This window comes from Melozone crissalis, unplaced genomic scaffold (assembly GCF_028551555.1).
Source record: "Melozone crissalis strain CALT ecotype California unplaced genomic scaffold, PUWL_Pcris_2 ptg000036l_1, whole genome shotgun sequence".
Lineage (NCBI taxonomy): Eukaryota > Metazoa > Chordata > Aves > Passeriformes > Passerellidae > Melozone > Melozone crissalis.
Window position 1 is genome coordinate 3,878,927 of NW_026535814.1, and position 12,949 is coordinate 3,891,875.

The 12,949-nt window shown below is 37.6% G+C and overlaps 1 protein-coding gene across 1 annotated transcript in view; it reads right to left on the reverse strand.

Annotated features, from left to right (window-relative positions):
* Window positions 1-12,949, reverse strand: part of MCTP1 (multiple C2 and transmembrane domain containing 1) — a 219,387-nt gene that overhangs the window by 44,321 nt on the left and 162,117 nt on the right. The window contains 1 exon segment of the mRNA XM_054283418.1: window positions 9,371-9,490. Coding sequence (XP_054139393.1) covers window positions 9,371-9,490 — 120 coding nt within the window.

The window sequence follows — 12,949 nt, forward strand, 5'->3', positions numbered from 1 at the left end:
GCTGTTGCCAGCTTGATACACCCTCAATATTCAATTGCCAACGTAGTTAAGAGTAAGTAATTTGTAACATTACTATGGTACAAGTACTATAACATTTCTTTCATTTTCTTTCAATATTTGGTGCTCATTTATTTTAGCTTTCTTTTGTATTTATACACTGCACGGTGAACTGAATATTAGGTGTTTATTTGAAGTATGTCTCCATCTAAAGGTTTCAATATGTACTGTACACTTGAAATGTCAGATCTCTCAGAATGCAGTTATTTTTACTTCAGCAGAATAAAAACAACTGCATTCTTTGCTTGGCTAAGTATCACTGAAAGATTACTATGCAGGAGTATTAAAAATAACACCTTCACAAAATAATTGCAAACTAGAATTCTTAGGCAAAACCTTATGATAAACTATCTTATAAAGAACACAATGTCTCATTATAGGTTGTTATTATTTTTTCTTTTCAAATATATTGTTTCCAGATTTGAGTAGAACCAGATATCCTTCTGTCAAAAAATAGCATTTGTCCAAGTTATATAAGCTTATGGATGTGCTCCATTACATTCAGATTTGAAGCTAACTTTTTGGTACAAAAAATTTATATTTCATATTTTAGGTGAAAATGTATGTAATACACATATTGTAATTTCAGTTAGCTATTTTTTGCCCTGGTATTTATATATTTCTGTAAACACTGTAAAATCCAAAAATCCTTAAAGTCGTGGCTCAATGAAAATGCGCTGAAGTAATAGAAAGCGAAACAAAAATTAATAAAAATCTCACATTACTATGGGAATTTCTTCTAGAAACTAAACTGATATTAGGTTATGTAGTACCGATTATTTATAATAGCCACCACAATCTGTCTAGGAATCTTGTTGCCATTTAAACCTTCAGGCAAATGCAAAAAGAAAAAATCATTATAACAGCCTCATACAAAAAAATGCTTCCTCTGTGCTGTGAACTTCAATTTTTATTTTAGATGCCAGCAATACTGAAAGACCGGGAAATAAAAAGTGGCAAAATTTAAATTAAAAAACCAGCTGGTTTTTGACAGAAAAAAAAGATCCAATTTTAAAAGAACAGGAAAAAAAGATCTAATTTTAAAAGAATGCTGGAGATATTTAGAGCAGGGTTTTGGTTCTGGGCTTTTCAGATTGCCAAAACAAGCCAAGGCTTTCCAATTCTGTAGTGTGTTTGGGTTTTGCAGCTGTTGCTGGGGTAAGAACAGGCATGTAAAGTTTTACCAAGGAGTTTACTACGTACTCTGCTACTGTGAGCAAACCTCTGGCACAGGAATTATGACTGCAGCATGGACAGCCTCTTTTATCTGTAGCCCAGACAGCCACTTGGAGCACCATATTTTTCTGTTATGCTGCAGAAAAGAAATGCCTACTGGCCAATGTAGATCTTTACATAGTGTACTGTGGGACTGTTTAATTGAATTGATGCCCAATGCATTCAAAATATTTATAGTACCAACATTTAGTTAAATAACCTTTATGTAAGATTTATGTTGATTTGTTCAAGTCTCATTTAATGGCAAATTATGGAGAGGATGTTTCATAAAGATAATTCTCCACTTAAATGCAGCAAACATTATGATGCAATCTAGAGCAAATTTGTCCAGCTTCAGTGATTATGCGCAGTCATAAAAATTAGACTTGATCAACAAAATTTAAATGCATGATTAAGCTGACATTTTCATGTTTCTGTTCTGATATATTAAAAGAAAACCCATCCTGTCCCATTGTGGAGCGCTACATTATATATTTATTTCTTGACTGTATGGATCACAGAGAAAAAAGCCTAAACATCTGTGTGGAGACAACAATGATTCTTAGTGGATTACATAATATTCAGTCACATTTTGACACATTTTCTTCAACAGCACCCACCCTGCCCACACATACCGATTACAACTCATCTGCAAAAGCCCTTCTAACTTACTTTATTGATAATGAATGAAGGCAAAGTTTATGATTAGTTAGGAGCTAGAAAATACAAGGTAAAATCAGTTCTGCATAACATTGAAAATAATTTTATAAAAACAATCATGCTTTTCTTCCTTAGAGTCATAAATCTGGCTAGCTTCACACACATACTGTTCTGTGGCTAACTGTGTGCTCCCAGCAGCCCTCATGCTGGGGGGGGGGTTGTGGCTGCTATCATACCAGAGGCAAAACTTCTCAGGAAAGTACAGTCAGAAGGCAGGCAAGATGTACTTGCTCACCTGACAACATCCTTTTGTATCTTTTGCAAATGACATACTCCAGACACTGTCTAACCAGAATACCGGGGCAATGACATTTATTTTTCCCAGTAATTCACAAGAATTATTTTCCAATAATTCAGCAAGAATTTAGTCTGCAGTTAGAAATCTCTGCAGATTCCCTGGCAGAACAGAATTTCTGGACTTGAAGCTCAAAACCCCAAAGCACCACACTGGCAAGGAATCTGAAGCACTTGGTGTTTGTCCTGTATTCATCGGCACATGAAAGCCTTTGAATGTAAGGACCGTAAGGTCACTGTCTTTAACATCATAAAGTGAAGAAACACTTCTTCACTTTATCTTTAACATCATAAAGTGAAGAAACACTGAAAAAAAATCAAGTTCCTGCTTTGTTAACTTACCTGGTAACTCAGTTTTCCACTTCTAGGAAAACAGCTGATTAAAGTCAGGCACTTTCCTGTTAGAGTTAATTTATGCATTGAATGCACTGCAAAGTGGGACTCTTAGCCCCAAACAGAAGCAGCAACAAATCCACCTGACAGTGCTCTGACAGCACTGTTGCCTGGCTCCTAGAACAAAGTGATAGGACTCCAATCAGAAAAAATCTCCTAGGGGGAAGTGAGCTGGGCTTCTATGACCTACTCAAGCTCATTGTGCTGATCACCTTTTCTTGAGTGAAGAAAAAGAATTCACTGAGATGGATATATTCAGAAGCATAATTCTTCCCATTTTCACTTTTGTTTTTTTTTTCTAACTTGGCAATTTCCAGAACACGCGTGAAGATTTGAGTCGTCATATTGGAGGAAAGTACAGGAAAGTACCCAGACAAAACTACTTAAAATCTTAAAATAAAAGGCTGTCTTTAATAAAATTATTTTTCTTCTGTTCTCAAAATTTAATCCAAAGCATGGATAGTTCTAACTTCTAATAGAAACATATACATATAAATCATCAAAGTCTATGGAGGAGAAAACCTACAATGAAATTAGAAGATGCCTTGTTGTCACTTTATATAATTCTTAAAAGATAGTTTTTTATATATATGCATATACACTCTACTATGCAAATTCATAAAAAAATTGTGTATGGTGCATTAACTCCCAGCTGTTTAGCATAATTTGCTATGCAATGACATGTGCATCTCATAAATTCAAGAGGAAATTGGCTACTTAATATTTCCTTAAAGGCTGTAAGTATTAACTATCCATGCAAGATGTGAAGTGATCACTTTTCCATGGGAATATATATGGGAGAAGAACATTCATGGGTACCTTTGAGAATGTGCATTATTCTTCTATTAAATGTTAAATTACTTTGAAAAAATCCCTAACAAATAACAGACTAAAAGGAGAGAAATATTAGTATCTTCAGTTGAGAGAATATCAGAGTGGCAGATGTTGGCAGGGCCATCCAATCCTCCCTAATCAAGCAGACATCATCAAGCCTAACTTCCCTACTCAAACAAGGTCACCTCCGAGGACGTTGCCCAAGACCATGTCCTGAAAGGTCTTGAATATGTCCACAGATGAACACTTCACAACCTGTCATGGCGATCCGGCCCTGGTTGTCACCACAGTTACAATGAAAGTGCTTTCTTGTGTTCAGATGAATTTTCACATATTTTGGTTTGTGGGCATTGATAGTGTCCAGTGATGGAGCACCACTGAGAAGAGGCTGTGTCCCTCTCCCACTCCCTTCAGCCATTTATTATACACATCATCAAGAACCTTCCTCCATGCAGAACAGTTCCAGCTTGCTCAGCTTCTCCTTATATGCTAGATGCTTTGATCCCCTCATGATCTTCCCTTTGCTGGAATGAAAAGTAACTCCCACTCCTCACCTTCCCAGCCTGTGCTGATAAAAAGCCAGAATACATACACTGTGTAATGGACATGACAGCAATTTCACCATGTCTCTGTGATTGTGAATGAATGTAGCTGCACATGGACCTCTGAACTCCTGCTGGTTCCTATATTGTGCCCACTTTTGTACCTAATGTGCACACTAATATACTTCCCTCTGACATGCTGGTTCTGAGAGAGGGTGTGAGAGACTTTTCCAGAGCCACTTCCTTATTTGTGTGCCTATACCTGGCCTGAGGGGCACATCTGTCTTGTTGGACTGGTTTTGAGGGCTTCCTTGGCCATTCACCCTGCACCCTTTTCTTGCCAACTCAGACCACCAATTTCACAACAGGGGCAGTAGCTTCAAACTGACAGAAGGCAGGTTTAGATTAGATATTGGGATGAAATTCTTCATTGTGAGGGTAGGGAGGAACTGGAACAGGTTGCCCAAAGAAGCTATGAGTGCCCTATCCCTGGCAGAGTTCCAAGGCCAGGTTTGACAGGGCTTTGAGCAACCTGGTCTGGTGGAAGATGTTGCTCCAAATCACACTATTCTGTGATTCCTCACTTGATGAATCACTTTTATGGGTCACCATCACCTCCCTCCCCCATTTATTTTTAGTTCAATGCTTTCCTCATCAGGTTGGACAGCTTCTGGGAAAGAAGATTTTGCCCCATGTGGTGAAGTGAATATCTTCCTAGTAGTCTTCAGTCCTCAAAAAGTATCCCCCAGTTGTAAAAACCAAGTCCCTGCTGTCAAAAAGAGCTGTGCAACTGGTTGTTGTCCTTCTGGATGTGTACAGTCCTCCACAGGCAGGATGGAGGAGAAAATTACCTGCGCTCCCTGTCTGCAACCTATTTAGTCATGACAAGAACAGTGTCACCAGAGGAGATCCACTGTGCCTGTTACAGCAGTTAAGCATTATGGATCAACAGTTTGTCCTAATTGTGGTACCCAGCTTATGTACACAGGGTAAAAATAAGATTCATAGCTATGCAAACTGTGTTTAATCTCCCTATGACACACTCCAACCATATAATCCACTGTTTCATCCCAGGGAAAGGGACAAGAACAGCTGGATAGTGGGAACATTTTAAATCACTTTGAGAGATTATCTGACCATTCCTCAAGTTAGGCTGCTCCAGCAGGCAGTCAGAACATAGCCTGAAGTAGAAATGCACAAGTAGCAAAAAAAAAAAAAAAAAACAAAACCAAAACCAACAAAACTTTTCCCCCACTAACTCCATGCAGTTATAAATGACTCTGACTTTTGCTTAGAAATAGAAGATTGCAGACACCAGACAGAAGCGCTGCTGTTTGCTCCAGGTTGCAAAGGTGAGGGGCTTTTTTTGGTGTATGTGAAATCATCAAAGTATTAAACAACTTCTTAAAAATACTGAAAATAAGCTTTTAAACCAACCATACTTTTTGTTAGTTTGCAGTCAGTTACCATGCCATGCTCTATTATGTATAGGGGCAGCACCTCTCCCCACCACACAAATCCAGCAGAGATGACAAGATGCAGCAGGGAGTGGTGACAGAAACACAGCAGTTGATAGCTACCCCACAGACGATGTAAAAAAGATGATGGAAAAAAGGCAGGAGAAGAAAAAAAATCCCAGCCTTGTAAGATTCACTCAGTTCTAATCTTGTGCGTTTAGGTGATCATGGTTTAATAGAACAACAGCTATGCTAAAAATAAATTATTTTGTGAGATCAGATACTCAGGAGTACAATTATAAGGAAGGATAAATATCTTTGGAGAAAGCAGCAGGATGTACTTCAGGCAAAAATGTTACTGCAGAATTCAGAAGGCGGCCTTAAAAATGCCATCTTAGTTATTTTTTCCCCACCTAATATTGGCAGATTTTTACACCTGCCACATGACTCAATGACAAAAATTAATTTGTTTTAGTTCTGTTCAGAATTATCCATTAAGTTTACATATATCTACAGTCACACCAATGTTTAATGCAAGAGTTCCTATTTCGTGAGAGCATATCTTTCAGAAATACAACTGATCTTGATCAAAGTGTACAAAAGATAGGGAATCCAATGCTTTTTTTGGAAATTTGCATCAGTGCTAGACTACAACCACAATGATCATCAATCCTACAAGGAGACCAACTGAATCTATGGAGATATAGTACACTGCTTCACCTCTGTTGGGCATTCCAATTGACTTATCTACTACTAGGAAATACACTTGGGCCTTCCCCTTGCCCCAGCCATATTGCCCCTTGAATTCAAGAATGGAACTCGCATATATAACTTGTTAGGAGTAGTAATAAATGGCAAAATAACTGTACCTGCATTCAAACAAGAAGCACAGGTTCATGTTATAATAGAAGAACCCAGATCCTTGCTTGGCAGGTGAATTTCTCCATGAGGAAATAAGTTTCAAACTACTTCCAAAAAAACCTGATGCCCAAAAGGAAAAAGCAAATGGTATCTTATCTAGAGAGATGGTCAAACATGGATGAGTTAAGGCTGGTCTGTCTGCAATATCCAGACAGAAACTCAGTGTAACTAATCATTGACCAGCAGAAATGTGGTCCCTAGCACCTGACTGATGAGACAATTGAAAATTGATTTCTCAAAGAGATATTACAATAGAAATCAACTCTTCTGCGTTGCTTTGCATGGTCCCAAATTTAAGTATGTTCCATAGGCATTAAACAAGTATAGACCATATACAATTTTTAACTATGCTTGTCTAATGTTAATCAGGTAACAAATACATTTCTCTTTGTGTCTTATCATTAGCCTTAGGATTTCAAAGCAACTTCTGAAGTTAGATGATATATCTAAGATAAATAGCCAATTATTTCACAGAGACACACAAGGAATCTCTGATGACTTGGAGAAAGAAGCCAGATCATGTGAATGCTGAAACATTCTCTAGCCGCTAGGAAACATTGCTTCATTAATTTAGATAAAATTTACACTCTGCACAGGAAAACGTAGGTATTTTAAATTACTCCTATTCTAATGATACTGAAGACTCATGAGTTAATTAGAAAAGCTTACAATAAATCTGCAAATGACTTCACTCAAAGTAGATGCTCAACATGATGATAACCAAATTTAAATCATTATGAAAACAAGGCCATTAATGGCACAGATACCAAATATTTGGGATCAACATGGTTGCTTGATATAGGCTGTATTAGCTTGGTATGAAGCACTCTTAGCAAGAGGAGAATTTTAGGAGAGTCCATTCTTAACTGAGAGTCCATCACTAGCTTCATTAGTTTGTTAGAAAAGTTACATGATCAGATAATCTTCCTAGGCAGGTGGTACTTCAGAGAGAAATTAAAAGTATTTGTATGCTCACAAATAAAATTTCTCCTTTCACCAGGGATTTCAGGTACTCATGAAATCTTCAGGTTGAGAAGCTTTAAGCATTTCGGCCATCAGGAGACAATGGGCTGTGTTTTAAGTATTGCATGTTTTAAATCTTGATCTTAAGTTTTTTCCATAAATGTAATCACATTTGGGATTAGGGAATACCTTCATCATTCCCACCCTTATTTTTAGATGATCCTTGGAAACATAACAGTCTTAGTGTTGTAGACAGGTAGCAACAGTGTTGGGATCAGGGCTGTATGGGTTCTAATAACTGCAGTTGCAATACATTAGGGGATCATTCAGGCTGGAAGGGATTTCCAAACTCCTGCTCAAAGTGGGGTCAGCCATGAGGTCAGATCAGGTTCCTCAGAGCTTTACTCAGTCAGTTCCTGGAAACTTTCTATAGTAACTGCAGTTTCCTAAGCATTCTCTTCTACTGCTTAACAATTCTCATAGCAAAAAAGGTTTCGTAGTCTGAACCTCTTTTGTTTCAAATGAAGTTTGTTGCCTCTACCACCACAGATCACTTGTGCAGTCTAGCTCCATCTTGTTGTTAACCTCCTTATAGGGCGTTCCAGTCACTAAAAGCCTTTTATTTGCCAGGATCTTTCAAGTCCACTTCCCTCAGCTTCTCTTCAAGGGCTGGCTGATGAGGGCTTAAGCCCCTGATCGTGTTGGCAGCCCTTCACTGAACTTGCTGAAGTCCGTCAATGACTTTCTTGAGCTGGCATGTCCCAAACTGGACACTATCCTAGATGCATTCTGGCAACTGCTGAAGAGTGGAGATAACCACTTCCCTCAATCCACTACCCATGCTTCTGATCACCTTGCTGCCTTCTAAAACCCCTAGGCCCAGTTCAGACAGCTGCTTTCAGACAACCAATTTCCACTCTTTATCACTGCAACAGGTTATTTCTCCCCAAAAGCAGGATTCTTCCTTCTGAATTTCATGGGGCTCCTATCAGTTCATTTAATCAACCCACTTCGATCCCTTTGAGTGGCAGATCCAGAGTGTCAGATGGTCCCACACAACTGATGTAACCCAAAAACTTGATGGGGGTGCACTATCATCTCCTGTACATCACTGGAAGAGATTTTAAACAGGACCTTGTACTGTGGTAGTCCACTTGTTACTGACCTTCCTTAACCACTGTCCTCAGAGACCAATTATCTAATCTGTTTTAGATTTTTCTCCTGCCCATTCAGTTATCTATTCAGATCATAAAGTAGCAGACAACATGCTGCTTTTGGGATACAAAAACTAGTACAAATATCAAATTCATAAGGCTTGACAGTACGGCATGCAAAATCCTTTAACTGCCTGGATGCTGGAAAATTTGTACAGCATAGAATCCAACTTCAAATTTTGATATGTACTTCTGAAAATTTAAACCATTTTATTATTGTTAATAAATGCCATTTATTAATAAATGTTTCCTACATTATATCCCAACTACATGTTAATTAAATGATGGCATTAAATGAGGAGAATAAGAAAAGGCTAATATTAAGCTCAATGAATATTAATGATGAATTGTGAAATACAGTAAAATGTGATACATTCTGAAACTGTTAACAAACTGGAATTATTTTAATTTTTAAATTCAACATGTTAATAAAAAATACAACATAAGGACTTAGCCATATAAAATAATTTCAAAGAATTTGCCTTTTCCTCAAATAGGAAATAAGCCTCTCTGCTCCCACACAAAACAGATTCTCTAGATAATGCATGTTCTATTGTATTTTTAAATGACATTTCAACAAAATCAGACTCACTTATATTGGACAGCCAGAATAAAATTAAATTGCAGGTGGGAAAATTGTCCATCGAACATTGTGAAGGGAGACATTTTGAAAAAGATATCATATTTAACCCAGTTTAAAATTTTTACCTAGTTAAAAAAAGCAAAGAACATATATGCCCTTGAAGTAGAGAAGACTTACTGTATCATGTTGCCTGTTATCTTTTCCTGATACGATCAAGAAGTAGTTCCATGCCAGCAGCAGCAGCAAAGCCAGTGGTATCATGTAGAGCTCAAAGTTCCAGACCACAAAAAGAAAAAGCTAGAAGACAGAGCAGGAAAAAAAGTGATTGAAATCAGCATTAAACTGTTGTGCAGAGTTAAGACCAATAAATTGAAACAATTCTAAAGAAATCCACCTCTTCTTGTGGAGTGTTGTTCAACCACTTTGCTGACTCACACTTACCTCCACAATACAACTACTACCCTTCCCAATCCCTCCTACTTAATTATTGGAAAAGAAAAATTGATGTACTGTCATCAAGAGGAATATTAATCGTTCTCTCATAAAATGATGCTTTTGTGAATAATGCAAAAGAGCATAAAAATAAGATTGCATTTTAAGAAAGGTTAGTTGCTTTTATGAATCATAGAAAGGCTTGGGTTGGAAAGGACCTTAAAGGCCACCTAGATCCACCCCCCTCAACACAGCAGGGGCATCTTTCACTAGACCAGACTGCTCAGAGCCTCATCCAACCTAGCCTTGAACACTTCCAGAGATGGGGCATTCACAACTTCTCTGGGCAACTTGTTCCAGTGCCACCATCCTCAACAATAAGGAATTTCTTCCTAATATCTAATTTAAACCTCTTCTCTTTCAGTTTAAATCCATTACCTCTTGTTGTATCACTACATACCCTAGTAAAAAGTCCCTCTCCATTTTTCTTGTAGGTCACAGGGATATGATAAATTTAAAGACCTCAACATGTTATTGAATCTGGTTATAGCTTTGAAACAACCCTCTAGCAGTGTAAAGGTGGCACAAAAGTTGATTAAGTACTAATCTGCTATTTAGAAAAAAAGAACATCGTCATTTTGTACTAATGTCATACAAACAAACAGAAGTAGCAATCAGAAGTCTTTTGGATGGAAAATGAGCAAGAAATCAAGTAAAAGCTAAAATCATATGATTATTTTATAGAAAGTATAGTAAAATAGAACTGATTGTGGATTCATCAAAAAAAGGTTTAAGAAGAATGCTGAGAAGACACCTAAGTCCACCACTTTGAAAACTTTGATTTATTGCAGTGTTAGCTCAAAACAGCTCAAGTGCTCTGTGACCAGGGGCTGCCAGAAGCCTAGTTGGGTTATATCTCCTAGAGATATGTGCCTAAATAACCGGGGCTGGTCTTTAGCATGGGATCAACTTGGTCATCCCACTGCCGGAGAAACCCATCCCACCACCAGCTCCATACACCACTGTCTAGACATTGTTCCTTACCAATGCTGCTACAAAATTAATTGTTTACAGGAAATAACAAAAAATAATTGGACTACAATTTAGGCAAAACTAAAACCATTTTTACCTCAAATTTTCCCTATCAATGAACCCCCTTTTTATTTAAGCCACCTGTAGCCACAACCGGGGTTTGTTTTCTTCAACAAACAACAAAACAACAACAACGAAAAAGTGAAAGCAAATTGTACTACATACTAGAGCTGGATAAACATCCAGAAATCTTGATAAGCCTTTTCATCCAAATGGTAAAGATTTTGAATATTATTACTTTTAATACCTTCTAAAAGGATTGCAGGTGTTGTGCTACAGAACTCACAAACCTAAAGCAATGCCAATACCTAGGTAAACCAAAACAGAGCTCATTTTCCTAAATTAGCCATCAAGATGTATCGTCTTCAGCTAGATTTTTTATTTGGAGTCTTCTGCTAGATTTTTGTTTGGAGTTACAACAAAATGATCTTATCAAATACAAGCACCCACATAGAAAGCAAAAACATAGTCCTAAATCTTAGGTAACCTTTCTCAACAACAGGTAACTTACCTCACCCCCATACTTTCTACCCCTCTTTACTTATGTATATGCAAGCCTATGAAACTGCAAGACAAACATGATAATTACTAAAAGAACTGAAAAGCAGTGTTTTTGATACAAAAACAAGGATATTGGCATTTCTAGAAGTTTTTCATTTGAAAGAAAAAAAAATTAAGGTTGTTTAGTTTAAAAGAAAATCTGTTAGACATGGTAATGCCTAAGAAGCTCTGTTTGTTTCAGCTAAGGTAGAGTTAATTCTGCCTAGCAGCTGTTTCGGATTCAGAATGAGAATTGTGCTGATAACACACTGATGTTTTGGGTTTTTTGCTAAGTTGTGTTTATCCAAAGTCAAGGGCCTTTTTTCAATTTGCCTCATGCTCTGCCAGTGGAAGGTATTCAAAATAAGCTGGGAGAGTCATCAGCTGGCACAGATGACTGGAACAGACCAAAGGGCTATTTCCACATCACAGAGCATCATGTTCAGGATATAAACCAGGGGGACTTGCCCAGAAGGGTGGGTAATGTGGTTTCAGGAAGAGGGGTCTGGCAAGGGTCAGTAGGTAGTGAGAAACTGCATTGCATTGTTTTGTTTGGGTATTTTTTATTACCATTTTATTACCATTTTTATTTCCCTTTATTATGGCATTTCACTTTACTTTCAATTATTAAACTGTTCTTATCTCAATGTAGAAACTTCAATTCTCCTCCTCATTCCACCAGGATCTGGGGGTAGAGAGGAGACATTTGAGCAAATGGCTGTGTGGTGTTTCATTTCCAGCTAGGCTTAAAACCACAATAGAAGCAAGCAACATCTCATCTCATTCAAGAACTGCTCTGTGACCTTGCTGTATATAAGAGAGTGGCATATCAGATATAACCAACTTGCAACAAATTTTGTGTCTCAAAAGAAAAACAAAATACCCTTGCATGCTTTAACCCCAGAAATACCGAGTCAATGAATGCACACTGAAGGGTGCTCTGGAAGCCAGCAAAAAGCACAAAGTACCAAAAAAGTAAGTATTAGAGATTATCTATTGAGAAAAGGCAACACATACAGTCTTTATCAGGGCCCCAGCTGAACTTTGGTTAAAAAGTGGTTAAGAAATGAAGTACTATTTAAACACTCCCTGGCCCCAGAGGAAAAAAGCCAACAATCTACACACAGTCTCAGGAGACATGGACCTGACTAGAGTCTGAGGAACATGGTCATCATGTGCTCTGTACTCCAGAATATTGATGAATTCTAATTCAAACACTTCTCCCTTGAAGTTTCTAAAGGCCAAATGACCTTCAAGGGCATTAATTCCTTACAGTACAGCCATTAAAACAAATATCTTAAAATATTAAGATATTACCTTTTTTACAAATTGTAAGGACATGCCATTCAAAATGTTGATATTACACCTGTCATCTCCTGAAGATGATTTTGCTGACCTGCCACCTTAACTTCCATCTAGTCTGTCTGAATTTTAACCAGTTCCTCCTTTTAGGCAACGGTGTCAGCCAGGCACTACACAAACATTGCAACACAAATGATATGTGTGCTGCATGAGACCAGCACAGTTATGGCCCTCTGACCTAAATGGCCTCATTATTCTTCCGAGACAAGAAATGCACTCATGAAATTTGTATGAGAGAAAACAAGCAGATTTCCAGTATTAGGCAAAACTTTTAAGTAAACAGGAGCAATTCCAAAATCTGGTGCAGAACAGCAAGAAAACTCCAGGACT